Source organism: Oryctolagus cuniculus, chromosome 4, assembly GCF_051225735.1.
Source record: "Oryctolagus cuniculus isolate XC-2025 breed Fujian yellow rabbit chromosome 4, ASM5122573v1, whole genome shotgun sequence".
Taxonomy (NCBI): Eukaryota; Metazoa; Chordata; class Mammalia; order Lagomorpha; family Leporidae; genus Oryctolagus; species Oryctolagus cuniculus.
Genome location: NC_142870.1, coordinates 145,041,008 through 145,058,350, shown reverse-complemented (window position 1 = coordinate 145,058,350; position 17,343 = coordinate 145,041,008). Strand labels below are relative to the sequence as shown.

Sequence of the window (17,343 nt, the reverse complement as noted above, 5' to 3'; positions counted from 1 at the left end):
AAAAAACCTAAATTTGAATATTCAAACTATATAACTAAATATAAAAATCTTGAAAGCTTTTATAAGAAAACATAGAAAAGTATTTTGGGGAAAATAGTATACAGAGTTTCTTCAACAAAACATAAAAAGACAAAAAAAGGAAGGATTAACACATCTGATTACACTTAAAAACTAAGAAATGATGTTCGCTCATTAGCAAAATTAACAAAAGACTAGTATTATACTTAAAAATCCTTCAAATCAGTAAAGAAAAAGAGCAACATCAAAAGAGTATTTTAAGCTGCTCATGAAAGAGAAAATCTAAAACTTAATTGATATATAAAAAAGTAGTCAACCTCAAGAGTAATCAAGTAATAAAATTTAAAACCACTATGTGACATTTTTATTAATCTACTCAACAAGATAAAACAAAAAAAATGACAATAGTATGTGTGAGCAAAGGTGACTCAATGCCATTAATTGAGAAGAGCACAAAAGTTACTACAAACACTTCAGAAAAATTCAGCATTATCAAGAAGAGCTGCCTTTATTGAAAGTCAGAAATTTCACTCATTGGTACAAAAATCAGAGCATCTTATGCATGGACACCAACACTTTATAGTAACATTGTTCATATTATCTAAAAGCTAGACAAAAATCCAAATATACTCAGGAGTACAAAGTAGAAATAAACGGTCATATTTGTATACTGCAACTATTTCAGCAGTTCTCAACAGAGATATTTTGACTCCAATATTTGCAAATATTTTAGCTTGCCATAACTTAGGGAGGGAAGGGAGGAATATGCCATTGGTATCTAACGAGTAGAGGCCAAAGATGCTGCCAAAAGTCCTAAAATGCACAGGAATGCCCATGAATGCAAAAAACATCTTGAGTCCCAGCTGCTCCACTTTCAATCCAGCTCTCTGCTATAGCCTAGGAAAGCAGTAGAAGATGGTCCAAGTCCTTGGGTCCCTGCACCCGCATGGGAACACCCAGAGAAAGCTCCAGGCTCCTGGCTTCAGAAGGGCATGGCTCTGGCCATTGCAACAGTTGAAGAGTGAACCAACAGGATGGGAAGACCTTTCTCTCGGCCTCTCCTTCTCTCTTGTGTAACTCTTTCAAATAAATAAACAAACAAACCTCATGAGCAGAAGCAGAAAAATAAAAGATCCAGTTAATTAACTAAAGAAGGAAAGCGGGTAAAACTGAATAATTTTGTTTATGGATAGATCCACTGATAGTGAAAGTCCTTTAAAGAAAAGCAAGAAGGGGAGGGCATTTGGTGCAGCAGTTAAGATGCCCACATCCAACATTATTCTTGGGTTTGAATTCTTGGGTTTGAGTCGCAGCTCCATTTCTGATCCAGCTCCCTAAACCTCAGAGATAGCAGTTGCTTACTCAAATACTGGCATCCCTACCACCCACACAGGAGACACAGATGTAGTTCCTGCTTTTGGCCTGGCCCAGATGCAGTGGTTGTAGGCATCTGGGAAATGGACCAGTTGGTAGAAGATCTTTCTTCTTCTCTGCCTCTCAAATAAATAAAAAATAAAGAAATTTAACTTAAAAAAAAGAAGAAAATGCTTTTCACAAAATCAAGATAGGGCTTATCTCCATGGTTGTGACAGAAAAGGGGCACATAACAGAGAGGATGGAGGGTAATACTCTTATCCTTGACTTGAGTTCAAGTAACATTGGGAATTCACAGTATAAATATTATTTAACTGACACATCCATATTTTATATAGTCTTCTATATTTACAGGATGTGTTAACTGAAAGTGATTTAAGAAAATGAACAGTGAGTATCTGTATACACTGTACTCATTAGAGTATCTAGAGGTTACTGGTTTACATATAATAAACCCATCATAGGTAAATACTGTTAGATTCCAGCCCACACATCCAGGTACTGGGATAGGAATACAAAGAAATCCCATAAAACACTGGTAATGTAGTAGGGACATGAAACAAGGGAAATAAAAGCACACAATAAAAAGTGTGTTATATAGCCAATTACTACTATTGGTAACTGAAGCATAATTAAGCTCCTTAAGAAACTATGCAAACACAAGCCACACACTTCAAAATTAACCCACTGAAGAACAAAGATGTTGGGGTATTTACACAGTCACTTTCAGTCACTGGTTAAAGCCACAGTGCCCTAAGATACTTAGGTAAACTCCTATGATGACCAGATTTTAAATTTTCAAAGGGAAACAAAGTAATACCTGGTATTTGCAAGATACTGCAAGAACTAGCAGCATGAGCTAATGCACAGTTTCAACACTGGTACTTTATTGTTTTTGATAATGTCTTATCTTTGAGAAACTAAGTTTGCACTAGCATAGCCCGAAAACCAATATGGAACAGAAAATGAAGGTAATTCCAAAATTTTAGGAGTTACAAAAGGTCCAGTTTTTATTTTCCTTCAAAGAATATATATGATACTTCTAAAAGCAACTATCAAGGATACAGGACATAAATAAATAATAGGGACATAAGAACTTCATTTAAAAAACTTTTAGGTATTTCACTGGGCCTAGAAGTGCCATAAAAAAGCTACTGAGACACTAATGGACTTATGAACTGGGAAATTCTTGGGTTAAATGCTCCTAGGTGAGGTTAATTCACTGGCAATCTTGTACTCCAGCATCAGCTCTCCAAAACGGAAACACTACTTATTATAACCAAGTAAGAATAAAGGCAGTATCTAACCATAAATTTTTAAGTTTAATATGCATGCTTATTAACTAAAAATAAGCCCACTCTCAATAAAACTATTTATCAATAATCCTTAATATACTTTTCTGAAAATAGTTACATACTAGATTGGAAACATACTAAAAATATATATGACTACATCAGTACATGGTGTATTTAACAATAGTAAGACTTGGAATATGATTAACAATTTTTGTTTTGCCATGAATAATTCTACAGGTATATCCTACAGATGTGTTATGCCTTCTTAGCTTCCTCATAATTTATTCCTGTAAACACTTAGGGAGCATGATAGCCTTAGAATACAACTCTAAGTCCATAGTATTTTAATCATCCTTTCCTCTGCCATTGATCCTGCTTCACTGCTACTGAAGGCATCCTAATATAACATGTTGAGTTAGCCTATTCTGACTGAGCGCTCTCTATAGACAGAATTTACTCCAGATGGCTGAAATGAAGAAACTTTAATAAAGACACTAAAAATGTGTGGGCAGATTAAGAAATCAATTAGGGGTGCTGATGCAATTTAAGATGTCTATAGTAGGAAACCAAGACTACACCCCAGAACTGAAGAGCTAAGATGAGAAAGCAGTGTTCGGGGACCCAAAGTAGAAATGGAAGCCCATTTTATTCACTCAGGAAGACAAGATGTTCAAGTCTGTCTTGTCATTGGTAGAGGTATCTCTTCGAGCCAAAATCTAAGGGTTGGGGCGTATGGTATGTCCTGTGACTTTTTTCTCCCTGTGTTTTCTACCTTTTCACATCAAGCCAATTTTGAATAAAATTGCCCTTCAATGTTATGCATTAAAACAATCAAACACTAATTTCAATTTTAGAAATTAAATTTGCAAGAAAAGGAGTCCTTAAGAATGTAAATCTGGGATCAGCATTGTGCCAAAAACTACAAGGAAAGTAGCATTCCTTATGAGAGCCAAAATGAGTCCTTGCTGCTCCACTTCCAATCCAGCTCCCCTGTAAAGCACCTAGGAAACACAGAAGATGGCACAAATACCTGGTAGCCTGCCACCCATGTGGGAGACCCAGATGGAGCTTCAGGCTCATGGCTTGGGCCTGGCCAAGCTCCAGTCCTTGCAGACATCTGGGGAATGAATCTGCAAATGGAAGATCTCTCTCTTTCTTTCCCTCTATTTCTAACTCTGCAAATAAATATATTAATGAAATTTAAAAACATGCAAATCTTACTTCAACATACATTAGAGATATTAGTCTTTATAATATGAAAAAATATCTACCAATTGTCCTATGGCTATCCCTACAGTCCACCATGTGGAAGTTTTCAGTTTTCTTTTTGGTATAATTTACCTATCTTTTTATTGATGACATATTTAAACATGTTTAAGGGATAAAGTATGAAAATTTGGTACATGTATACAATGTACAATGATTAAATCTGGTAACCGGCATTTCCATCTCCTCAAACATCTGTTCTGTTTGTTAAGAACATTTGAACTCTTCTAGTTGTTTTGACACGTATAATAAATTATAGCAGACTAGAAAACAGATTCCTAATTGTATTTTAATACCAATTCTCTATCCATCCACCTCTAGTTCCTAGTTTATAATGACTGTTATTCTACTTTTTCTGAGATATGTTTTTCAGCATCCACAAATGAGTAAGAACATGTAGTATGTCCTTCTGTGCCTAACTTATTTTATTTTTATACCAATATATTAGTGAATTATCTTATTTCTTACACTGGTTTTGAAAACTTGTGTTGAGTTTCTAAACATTCAGCATTTTCAAATAATGATCATTTAATTCATTTTGTGGTCTGAATGTGCTGGTTTTTATCTCCAATATGCTAAATAAAGGCGTGTAAGAGGGACCACCTGTGATGCCAGCATCCCAAATGGGTGCTAGTTCCAGTCCCAACTGATCCATTTCTGACCCAGCTCCCAGCTAGTGTGCCTAGGAAAGCAGAAAAAGATGGCCCATGTCCTTGGGCCTCTGCAACTATCTGGAAGACCTGATGAAGCTTCTGGCTCCTGGTTTCAGACTGGCACAGCCGTGGCCATTGCAGCCTTTTGGGGATCACGGGGGAGTAAACCAACAGATGAAAGTTCTGTCTCCCTCTTTCTGTAACTCAGCCTTTCAAATAAATAAGAATTTCTGAATACATTCCACTCAATTTCTCCAAGTGTTAATATTCTACATATTTCATTCTTCTTTAGCTCTTCCCATACACAAGCATTAACTTTCATAGTAACTTAACAGTCTTAACAGTAGGTATTTGAACCAGCTCTACATTTGAAATTTTGAGATGTAGAGCTAGAGAGAGAGAGAGAGAGAGAGAGGTCTTCCATCATAATTGGTCCCAATGGCTGCATCTGAGCCAATCTGAAGCCAGGAACCAGGAGCTTTGTCCAGGTCTCTCACGTGGGTGCAGGGGCCCAAGGACTTGGGCCTTCTCCCACTGCTCTGCCAGGCCATAAGCAGAGAGCTGGATCAAAGAGGAGCAACACGGACATGAATTGGCACCTATAAGATATGCTGATGCCACAGGAAGAGGGTTAGCTTACTACACCACAGTGCTGGTTCTAAATATGTAAATTATTAAAACCACTCTAGGGGTCAGCGCCATGGCTTAGCAAGTAAAGCCAGTCTGCAGTGCCAGCATCCCATATTGCTCCACTTCCAATCCAGCTCTCTGCTATGCCCTGGGAAAGTAATGGAAGATGGCCCATGTCCTTGGGCCACAGCACCCGCATGGAAGACCCAGAAGAACCTCCTAGCTCCTGGCTTTGGATGAGAACAGCCCCAGCCATTGCAGCCATCTAGGGTGTAAACCAGTGGATGGAAGATCTCTCTCTCTGTCTCTGCCTCTGTCTCTGTCTCTCTGTAACTCTGCCTTTCAAATAAATAAAAGCTCTAACAAGTATATAAAGAAAGTATATTTAAATTAAGAACCATCCTCCCACCTCAATAACGTAAACACATACACCTGTAGATAATAAACCTCATCTCTTTGCCTTCTATCATACCCTCATTTATCATTCCTGTACCTCTTTTTGGTCTTTAAGATAAACATATCTGAGGCCAGGGTTGTGTCATAGCAGGTAAAGCCACTGCCTCCAACGCCATCAATGCCAACATCCCATATGAGTGCCAGATTGTGTCCCAGCTGCTCCACTTCTAATCCAATTCCCTGCTAACGACCTGGAAAAAGCAGTGGAAAATGGACCAAGTTCTTGTGCCATTGCATGCATGTGGGAGATCCATGACTCCTGGCTTTGGCCTGGAGCAGCCCTGGCAATTGCAGACAACTGGGGAATGAAGCAATGGATAGATCTCTGACATTCAAATAAATAAATAAATGAATCATAAAAAAATCCTAAAAATAATCAAAAATTTTGATGTACATTGTTGAAAAGGCTAAAAAGATACAGACATATTAAAATATGATTGATAAAAGTAAAATCATTATAGCATGTAATTTGGGAATATGTAATGACTACAAATATATTTTCCACAAACATTCTTCCAAAAAGAGCAAATAATGTACACACAAGATTATGGAGAAGGATTCAGCCACATAACTAAGTGACCAATGCTTTAAGGCTTTTTTGTCTTTAAAGTCTTGCTTTCTCGAAGGAAGTACCTTTCTCTGAAGGGAGGAGAGAACCTCCACTTTGACTATGACCTTGTCTAAACAAGATAAGAGTCAGAGAACTCAAGGGGCTTCCATAGCCTTGGAAACTCATGACTGGTGCATAGGGAGATTACTGACGCCATAAACAGGAGTGTCAATTTGTAAAGTCAACAACAGGAGTCACGGTGCACTTACTCCTCATGTAGGATCTCTGTCCTTAATGTGCTGTACATTGAGGCTTAATGTTATAGTGAGTACTCAAACAGTATATTTCACTTTGTGTTTCTATGGGGGTGCAAACTGTTGAAATCTTTACTTAATGTACACTAAACTGATCCTCTGTTAAAAAAAAAAAAATAAGAAATTAGCAATTCCCAACTTGACTCTCGCTGGGATTAAACATGACAATAGGTCTGATCTAATTTCATCATCATTTAAAAAATCATCTATTATTTTTCACTTTATGTTTCTGTGTGGGAGCAAACTATTGAAATCTTTACTTAATGTATGCTAAAAAAAAAAGTCTTGCTTTCTCTTCCAAATTCCTTTTACTCATTGTAATTTTACCTTAGAGTTTGCTTTCTCTCAGATAATATTTTTATATCTCCCCACATTTACATACACAGAGACAAACAAGCAAGGCGGGATCACGAGCTCCTCCTGGTTATTCTCACAGTGTCTTCCACTTGGGAATATAGACTCCAAATGAGATAGCCTGACTCTGAATCTTCAGTTGGCACTTAGCAAATGTCTGACCTGGGATAAACTTCCCTAACATCTTTAATCTCAAATACCTGCTCTATAAAATAAAGACCACATCTGCTAATAGGATTGCTAACAAATATTAAAGCAAATTATGGGGACCAACGCTGTGGCACAGTAGGTTAATCCTCCGCCTATGGCACCGGCATCCCTTCTGGGTTAGTCCCAGCTGCTCCTCTTCCAATCCAGCTCTCTGCTATGACCCGGGGAAGCAGCAGAGGATGGCCCAAGTTCTTGGGCCCTTGCACCCAAGTGGGACACCTAGAAAAAGGTCCTGGCCCCTGGCTTCGGATCAGTGCAGCTCCAGCAGTTGTGGCCAACTGGGGAGTGAACCACTGGACAGAAGACTTTTCTCTGTCTCTCCCTCTCACTGTCTGTAACTCTACCTCTCAAATAACTTAAAAAAAAAAAAAAAGGAAATGTTTGTAAAGTACACAGCTTGGTGTGGAGCTAACAGTCATTAAATAACAACCAATTTTATTAGTTATCATGGCACTGAGTACTTCATTAAACTATTCTTGTATTCCCCTCTTCAAGCCTAGTAATAAAACCTTTCAAAAATTACACATACTCTGGGGCAGCAGCTAATCTGCTTTTTAAAAAGATTTATTTATTTATTTGAGAGGCAGAATTACAGAGAGAGACAGCAAGAGAAGTCTTCCATCCAAGATTTCACTTCTCAAATGGCTGCAACAGCTGGAGCTGTGTCAATCTGAAAGCAGGAGCCAGGAGCTTCTAGGTCTTCCATGTGGGTGCAAGGGCCCAAACACTTGGGTCATCTTCCCCTGCTTTCTCAGGCCCTCAGTAGGGAGCTAGATTGGAAGTGGAATAGCCAGGACTTGAACCTGCACTCATATGGGATGTTGGCTCAGCAGGCAGAGGCTTAACCTACTATGTCACTGTATCAGCCCCTAATCTGCTTCTTGAGATATTCAGATCCCACACTGAAGTGCTTGTGTTCAAGGCCTGACTCCTCCACTTCTGATCAAGCTAAGTACTAAAGCAGTATCAGTAGGCAGGAGGAAACAATTCATGTAATTCAGTCCTTGCCACTCACATGGGAAACCCAGATAGAGTTAGGGGCTCCTGGATTCAGCCTGGCTCAGCCACACTAGTTGCAGACATTTGGAGGGGTGAACCAGTGTTTAGAAGACCTCTCTCTGCCTCTGCCTTTTAAATAAAAAAATAAATTTTAAAAATTACAGATACTCTGGAAACATACTGCCTCAATAAACTTTTTAAACCCAGGTTCGAGAGCTGCTACAAGGTAGGTATTCTATTAAGTATTTGATAAACTACTTATGTCAATAACCTACAGTGATTAATTTACCAGGAATAAACAAATCTTCAAAAAAATCTATTGGTCAAAATAAAAGATTATTCTTTGTGTATTGAAATGGAGACAATGTACAATTTGACGTGTTAAGATTTATCTATTACAGATGGGAAAAATATCTACCTATTAAAATGCTAAAAATTTCATTTTCAATGAATGAATTACCATATGGATTTCAAACTGATTATAAACTTAATATATACATGATTCTGATGTTCACATTACCTTTAGCAAATATTTGAGCTTTAAGTATTTAATATAAACTGAGGACCAACATACTACTGGTGATGATACAAAATAACAAATGCTAGCAAACAGCATACATCCTAACATGGAACACATGTACAAATAAAATTAATAAAATTAATAAAACTCATAATCTAAATAAAATCATTTCACAAAAATATTAAATAAATTTCAAAATTTCTTCCGCAAAATAAAAAATATATATATACAATGTATTTATTACACAGGAACAAAACTTAACCAGGACAAAAACAGAATATCTTTAAATAATTTACCACTCATTTTGTCTATCAGAAAAAGATTAGCACATAATTATATATATGACTAACAACAGGGGAAGTAATAGTCATACTGCTGGACCAACAGGTTCAATGTGCATCATTTATTTCAATATTCTGTACCTCGACATCCTGAACACTGGATAAAAAAGTTGATTAAATCCAGAAGTGCGATGTCCCTGTCTTGTTTATATGATTCAATCCAGTCATCCACCACGGACTGTGGGAAAAAACAAATAGTGAAAACTTCAAAAATTGACAATATATAAGTTTTCAAAAAGGTTTTTTTTGTTGTGTGTGTGTGACTATTTAAACAAGGAAACTATATACTTGAAATTATTTATTTGTAGCCAAATAAAAGCTCAGACTCCTCATTTTTAAAAACCAACAATAGGTGAGTTACTGGGTCTAAAAGATTTGTTGACAACACAGCACAATAAAAAACTTGACTTTAATAGTTCCATACAGTCTAATAATTATTAAGCAAGTACAGATACTACTCAAATCATGCTATGGAAATTAAATCAACTGCACTTATACACAGATATAAACTTTGTATCAGAAAACCTAATAGGTGATGGTGTTATGGCAATGCTGGTAAAACCATCCCCTGCAATGCCAGGATCCCAAATGTGCGCCAGTACTTGTCCCAGCTGCTCTACTTCCAATCCAGCTCCTTGCTAACTGGGAAAAACTGCAGAAGATGGCCCAAGTTCTTGAGGCTTCTGCTACCCACATGAGACCTGGAAGAGGTCCTGGCTATTGCAGCCATCTGGGAAGTAAACCAGCAGATGGGAAGAGCTCTTCTCTGTCTCTCCCTCTTTCTCTCTGTAGCTCTTTCAAATAAAATAAATAAATCTTTATGGAAAAAAAAAAACAACAACCCTAATCTACCAGTAGTACATGAGAGTGCATACTGTAATCAACAAAATTGTTTTTTTTTTACTTCAGGAATACAAAGATGGCTCAATATTAAGTGATAAATTGGACTTATTAACAAAGTAAAAGAGAAAAATAAAGCAGTAATATTAGTAGAGCTCAAAACGGTATCTGGGTGCCGGTGCTGTGGAATAGCAGGTAAAGCTACCACCTGTGGTACCAGCATCCAATATAGTCCCTTGCTGCTCCTATTCTGATCCAGCTCTTTTGTATGGCCTGGGAAAGCAGTGGAAGATGGCACAAGTCCTTGGGTCCAGGCAACCACGTGGGAAACCCGGAAGAAGCTCCTGGCTTCAGATCAGTGCAGCTCCAGCCATTGCGGCAAATTGGGGAGTGAACTAGAGGACAGAAGACCTCTCACTGTCTGTCTCTGCCTCTCCTTCTCTCTGTGTAACTCTCTCAAATTAAGAAGTTAAAAAAAAAAAAAAAAGTATCTGATAGAATTCTGTAGTGAACTGAAATAAAAAATTTTAAGCAGAGGCTTGCATTGTGAAACAACAGGTTAATAAGCAGTTGATTCTATAACAGAATTCCATATCAGTGTGAGGGTTCAAGTCCTGGCTTTTGCACTTCCGATCCAGCTCCCTGCTAATAATATGCCTTAAAAATCAAGAGTACGATGGCTCAAGTACTTGGGTCCCTTGCCACCCACTTGACAGACCAGATGGAATTCCAGGCTCCTGTGGTCAGCTGGAAAGTGAACCAGCAGATAGAAAACTCTTTCATTATACCTTTGAAATGAATAAATCTTACCCAAAAAAAAAAAAAAAAAAAAAAAAAAAAAAAAAAAAAAAACCAGAAAACAATAACCCCTTTTCTATGAAAACTAGTGTTAAGAAGATAAAGACAAAGATTAAAATGTTTTTTTAAAATAATTAAGACATTTCAATCAAACATGTAACAAGGTCAGGATTCAGCAAAGCTTAAAGTTTTAATTAACACAAAAGTTAATAACATATGATTAAAGACAATTTTTCTTTTCCTACTGATATGAAAACCTAGGAGTTGACATTGTGGTACAGCGGATTAAGTGGCTGCCTGTGACACAGACATCTCATATCCGAATGCACGTTCAAGTTCTAGCTGCTCTACTTCAGATCCAGCTCCCTGATAATATGTAGGAAAAGCAGTAGAAGATGCCTCAAGTACTTGGACATCTGCCACCCACAGAGAAGACCCAGATTTCTAGGATCCTGGCTTCAGCTAAAGCTAGCTGCAGCCATCTGAGAAACCAACCAGTGGATGGAAGATCAACCTCCTCCTTTACCTCTCCATCTTTCCCTCTCATTCTATTATTCTTTTAAATAAATAAATCTTTCTTTAGGAAAACCTAAGACACTCTACTGAGAAGATGCAAAAAAATAAAAGAAAAATTAGAAGATAGTTCACATGATAAATAAGTTTTTAACACTAGTTATAATAAATGTAAATGGAGAAGTAGTCTGTTCACAAGTAAAAATTAATTTGATGTATAATTCTTAATAAGGAAAATAATAACTTACAGTATAAGAAAAATTATATAAGTATCATGAGTTTAAAAAAAATTTAGTGTCACATCAATGTATTCTAAGTTTTCCCCAACTTGTGAAACAAATTTAATGTGATTCAGGTAGCACTCCAGCCAAAAGGATAGTTTGGAATTTTTCTTAACTGTAAGTAGAGAATTGAATTAAGAGAAAATGTAAAAAATAAATTTGGTAAAATGCAAAATATTAATTATGTGCTAAAGATACTTTATTTACAATAAAATGCATAAATCTTAAATTAGACCTTGTTGAATAGGGAGACCAAGAATACGATGAAGGCACAACATTCTTTAAAAAAAATTATTTGAAAGAGTTACAGAGGGAGAGGGAGAGACAGGGAGGGAGATCTTCCATTCACTCGTTAACTCCCCAGATTACCATAATGGCCAAGACTGGGGCAGGCCAAAGCCAGGAGCCAGGAGCTTCATCTGAGTCTCTCATGTGGGTAGCAGGGGAACAAGCACATGGGCCATCTTCCACTGTTTGTCCTAAGACATTAGGAGGGAATTGGATGGGAAGTGGAGTGGATGGGACACAAACTGGGGCCTCTAGGAGATGCTGGCATCATAGGTGGCAGCTTTACCTGCTATGCACAATGCCATCTCTGATAGATTTTTCCAAATGCACATGAAAGTTAGTATTAAACAGAATTAAATGTTTATTTTGGAGCAAAACCTGTTTCGAAATTCATGCTAGCTTTTTTAAAATACATGTTTTCAGTGAACTTCATGAAGTACCCTGTACAACTGTGTAGCCATAACCAAGATAAAGATATTAAACATTTCATGAGTTAAATTAAAGAATGGTGTTTGGGAAGCAGTTAAGGTACTGCCTGAGGTGCTCACGTTATCAGAATGCCTGCATTCAAGTCCCTCATCTGCTTTCAATCCAGCTTCCCACTAATGTTCACCTTGGAATGCAGCAGAGGCTGGCTTAAGAAACTGGATCGTTGCCAACCATGATGGAGATCCAGATGGAGCTCCAGCCTTCTGGGTTCAGTCTGGCCCAGCTCTGGCTGCTGGGGGCATTTGGGGAGTGAATCAGCAGAGACAAGATCTCTATCAAATAAAGTAAAAATAAACCTGAAAAATTTATATAATTAAAAAAAAAAGAATTAGGACATAACAGGCTTAAAGTATTATATCTTAAAAAATTAATAATACGGGGCCAGCACTGAGGCACAGCAGGTTAACGCCCTGGCCTGAAGCACCAGCATCCCATATGGGTGCCAGTTCGAGACCCAGCTGTTCCACTTCCGATCCAGCTCTCTGCTATGGCCTGGGAAAGCAACAGAAGACGGCCCAATTCCTTGGGCCCCTCCACCCACGTGGGAGACCTGGAAGAAGCTCCTGGCTTCAGATGGGCGCAGCTCCAGCCAATACAGCCAATTGGGGAGTGAACTATCAGATGGAACACCCTCCCCCCGCACCGCCTTTCCTCTCTCTGTGTAACTCTTTCAAATTAATAAATAAATCTTAATCTTTTTAAAATAAAAAAAAATAAATAATGAAAGAATTAGGGCAGAGTAAGTATAAAGCACCCATCTTGGGTGCTTATTTGTGTGTGGCTGCTCTCCTTCCCCTGCACTCCATGCTAATGGCCTGGAAAATCAGTGAAAGATAACCCAAGTGGTTGGGCCTCTGCCCAGATGATGCTCCTTACTCATGACTTTGGCCTGGCTCAGTCCTGGGCATTGTGGCCATCTGGGAAGTAAACCAGTAGAAGGAAGACATTTTCTCCACCCTCCCTTTTCTCTAATTATTTCAAATAAATAAACGAAATCTTTAAAAAATATAAAGAATTAGCCGGCGCTGCGGCTCACTGGGCTAATCCTCCGCCTTGCGGCGCCGGCACACCGGGTTCTAGTCCCGGTCGGGGCGCAGGATTCTGTCCCGGTTGCCCCTCTTCCAGGCCAGCACTCTGCTGTGGCCAGGGAGTGCAGTGGAGGATGGCCCAGGTGCTTGGGCCCTGCACCCCATGGGAGACCAGGAAAAGCACCTGGCTCCTGGCTCCTGCCATCGGATCAGCGCGGTGCGCGGGCCGCAGCGTGCCGGCCGCGGCGGCCATTGGAGGGTGGACCAACGGCAAAAGAAGACCTTTCTCTCTGTCTCTCACTGTCCACTCTGCCTGTCAAAAATAAAAAATAAAATAAAATAAAATAAAATAAAAATAAATAAAAAAATATAAAGAATTAAAATAGGCTTTCGTGAACCCCCTTAACTATATCTCAAAGAGAAACTTTTATTCTGATGCATACATATCGCCTCACTGTTTTTGAAATTTATATAAACATTAAAGTAATACTTTATAAGTAAGAGTCAACCACACTGTCATAAGTATAATATGATTCCTTATTTATACTGCTAGGTAATATTTTGGGACCGGCGCTGTGGTGCAGCAAGTTAAAACCCTGGCCTGAAGTGCCAGCAACCCATATGGGCACTGGTTTCAGTCTTGGCTGCTCTTCTTCCCATCCAGCCCTTGCTATGGCCTTGGAAAGCAGAAGATGGCCCAAGACCTTGGGCCCATGCATCATGTGTGAGACCTGAAGAAGCTCCTAGCTCCTAGCTTCAGATGGGTGCAGCTCCAGATGTTGTGGCCATCTGGGGAGTGAAGCAGTGGATGGAAAACTTTGTCTCTACCTTTCTGACTTTTTCAAATAAATAAAATCTTTAAAAAAAATAAAACCGTAATATTTCATTGTGTGTACTACAATTTATTATTTATTTTATTGCTAATGGATTAAGTATTGTTTCCAGTTTAGGGCTACCATAAACAAAATCATTTTGAACATAGCTGGACATAATCTTTCATTGAACATAACATTCTTTTTTCCATTTTTTTTTTTAAGATTTATTTTATTTATTTGACAGGCAGAGTTACAGAGAGAGGTAGAGACAGAGAGAGAGGTCTTCCATCCGATGGCTCACTCCCCAGTTGGCTGCAACGGCCGGACCTGTGCCAATCCGAAGCCAGGAGCTTCCTCTGGGTCTCCCACGGGGGTGCAGGGGCTCAAGGACTTGGGCTATCTTCCACTGCTACCCCAGGCCATAGTAGAGAGCTGGATTGGAAGAAGAGCAGCCGGGACCTGAACCGGCACCCATATGGGATGTCAGCACTTCAGGCCAGGGTGTGAACCTGCTGAGCCACAGTGCCAGACCCTCTTTTTTCCATTTTATATACACCCAGTAATAGAATTGTCAACACATACAGCATACACATACAAGGGGGCTTCAAAAAGTTCATGGAAAATGGAATTAAAAGATAATGATTTTTAAATTACATTTCTGAACCCCCTCTTTATCTGCCAAAGGTTACTAGATAATGCAAATTAATTTACAAAAACAAGCGTAGTAAATTTTATATATATATATATAAAAATATATATTGGACAGGCAGAGTGGACAGTGAGAGAGAGAAAAAGAAAGGTCTTCCTTTTGCCGTTGGTTCACCCTCCAATGGCCGCCACGGCCGGCGCACCGCACTGATCCGATGGCAGGAGCCAGGTACTTATCCTGCTCTCCCATGGGGTGCAGGGACCCAAGCACTTGGGCCATCCTCCACTGCACTCCCTGGCCACAGCAGAGAGCTGGCCTGGAAGAGGGGCAACCGAGACAGAATCCGGCGCCCCGACCAGGACTAGAACCTGGTGTGCCAGCACTGCAAGGTGGAGGATTAGCCTAGTGAACCGCGGCCCTGGCCAGTAAATTATATTTCTACCAGCAATGTACAAGATTAAGCATTCTGTAAGCTCTCCAGGTCTTCTACATCTTCACCAATACTGGGCACCATTCCAGGTGAACATGCATCCCTTCCTTTAATACCTTTCTATTGCGGACAATCACTTTCTCTTCTTCTAAGCGAAAGAGAGAATTTGTTTTACATAATATTACTTCCCTGTCTCATCACATTAATGTCTAGGAGATGTTTAAATTTAAATACAATCAGAAAAAGATTACGGTAACAGAAGGGAGTAAAAAGCAAGAAAAATGGAATGGTAGCCATTGAAACTTCATCTCTGGTGAATAATTATATCAGATCCTGTGCATTTAGGATGACGGGGATGACTAGGAGCAGATCCAAGAGCAGATCCAGAAACTTTTAGAGTTAAGGCCCAAACAGAAATGTTCTGTGATCTTGGTAACAAAGTATGGCACAAAGATAATAAAGAGACTATTTCCATGCTTCTAAATGGGGATCAGCACAACGACGGCACTCTGTATATGGTGAACCAGATTTTTGGCCCGGTACAACGAAGGCACTCTGAATATGTTAAACCAGATTTTTCTTCAGTTCTCATAGGATACATTCATACTCCTACTGGTTATATATGAAGAGCCCAAAACATTCTGAGTATGCCTAGTGCACAGAAACTTACATTAGACATGCTAAAATATACTACAAAGGTAATGAATTGAAATGTATTATATAATTGACAAGGAAAATAAAGAAAAAAGTATAGAAGCAGATCCAGATACACAGAACTTAAGCAATGACAAAGGAGACATTTCAATTTTAGAAGGAAAAAATGGTTTATTAAACAATTAAGATTGCTATAACTGGCAATTCATCTAGTAGTAAATAAGTACTCATTTTAAAAGCTTTCAGATGTCTAGAAAACAAAAAATAAAAGAATTAAACTCCTGAGAGCTGAGTCTTTCTTGGATTGGCAAAGACTAGTGACTATTAGAAGCACTGCCAAATATGTGCATGGGTCGGTAGATAAAACAGCCAGTCACAATACAGAGTGCCTTAGCTGAGTAAGGATAAAAAAGAAAACTACATAAGCTACATCATAAGCAAATTGCTGAAAATCATCAACAAAGAAAAAAAAGGATAAGCAGTCCAACGGTAGGAATAATGGAACAAGAATTAGCCATGTTAAAAAAAAAAAAAAAAGCCAAGCTCATGGATAATGGAAAGATATATATAAGATTACAAACTGGAAGAAAAACTGTTTACATCTAATCCAGAATGTGTTACCTAGAAAAAAAAAGCTGTCAAGTAAAGGCAAAATGAAAACTTTAAAATTAAAAAATTAAAATAAAAACAAGCAAATGAACTAAACACTCCTCTAAAATGACAGAGATTGTTAAGACTGAATAAAACACTCAATCACTTAATAGTCACAAGAGACATTCCTTAAACATAACAGCACAGATAGGCTGCAGTAAAAGGATGAAAAATGGATACCAAGCAAAATTAACCATAAGAAACCTGTGATGGAAAATTCATATTAGACAGAGAGAAATCAAGATAAATAATATCACAATTCATTAAACATAGAGACATAACAATAAAAAGGTAACTTCATTAGGAAGCTATCACAATGCTAAAATTGTACAAACCAAATAACAGTCTCAAATAAAGGAAATAAATGACCTAAAAGAAACAAGCAAATTAATAATGATAGCTTAGATTTTAAAATACGTCTCTTGGCAATGATAGAAGAAGCAAACAGATATGCAAAAACAATTAAGTATAAAGATGTGAATATTACTTTAATGTGATCTAATTAACAAGTAAACACAGTTCCTACAATGACAGAATACATAGTTTTTTCAAGTGCATATAAAGCACTGACTACAACAGACCATGAATCAAACCTTTAAGTAAATTTTAAAGGACCAAAATAATCTATTACAGAAACAGGAATAATAAGATTATAACTAAAACATTCCAAACATTAGAAAATATTTTGAACTGAATATAATGAAAACAAAGCAAAACAAAGATTGTAGAATGCAGCTAAAGTAGGGCTGACAGGAAATTAAAGCTTTAAAATGGTCATTTACAATTTAAAGTCTAAATGTTTATACAAGAAAGATCTAAATCAATGATCCGAGTTTCCACCTTAAAATTCATAATCTTAATTCAGGAAAAGCAGTATAATTTCAAGATTAAGAACATTTCTAGTAACACAGCCACAGACCCTCAGAG

The 17,343-nt window shown here is 38.0% G+C and overlaps 1 protein-coding gene across 6 annotated transcripts in view; it reads right to left on the bottom strand.

Moving 5' to 3' along the window:
- STAG1 (STAG1 cohesin complex component) overlaps positions 1 to 17,343 on the bottom strand; it is a 381,935-nt gene that overhangs the window by 205,252 nt on the left and 159,340 nt on the right. For 4 of the 6 annotated variants that reach the window (XM_002716398.5, XM_070072783.1, XM_089332228.1 and 1 more), the window contains one exon: positions 9,062 to 9,158. The exons of the other annotated variants lie outside the window; for them this stretch is intronic. In XM_002716398.5, the coding sequence (XP_002716444.1) occupies positions 9,062 to 9,158 (97 nt within the window). The remainder of the gene's footprint in view (positions 1 to 9,061; positions 9,159 to 17,343) is intronic. 6 annotated transcript variants of the gene reach the window in all.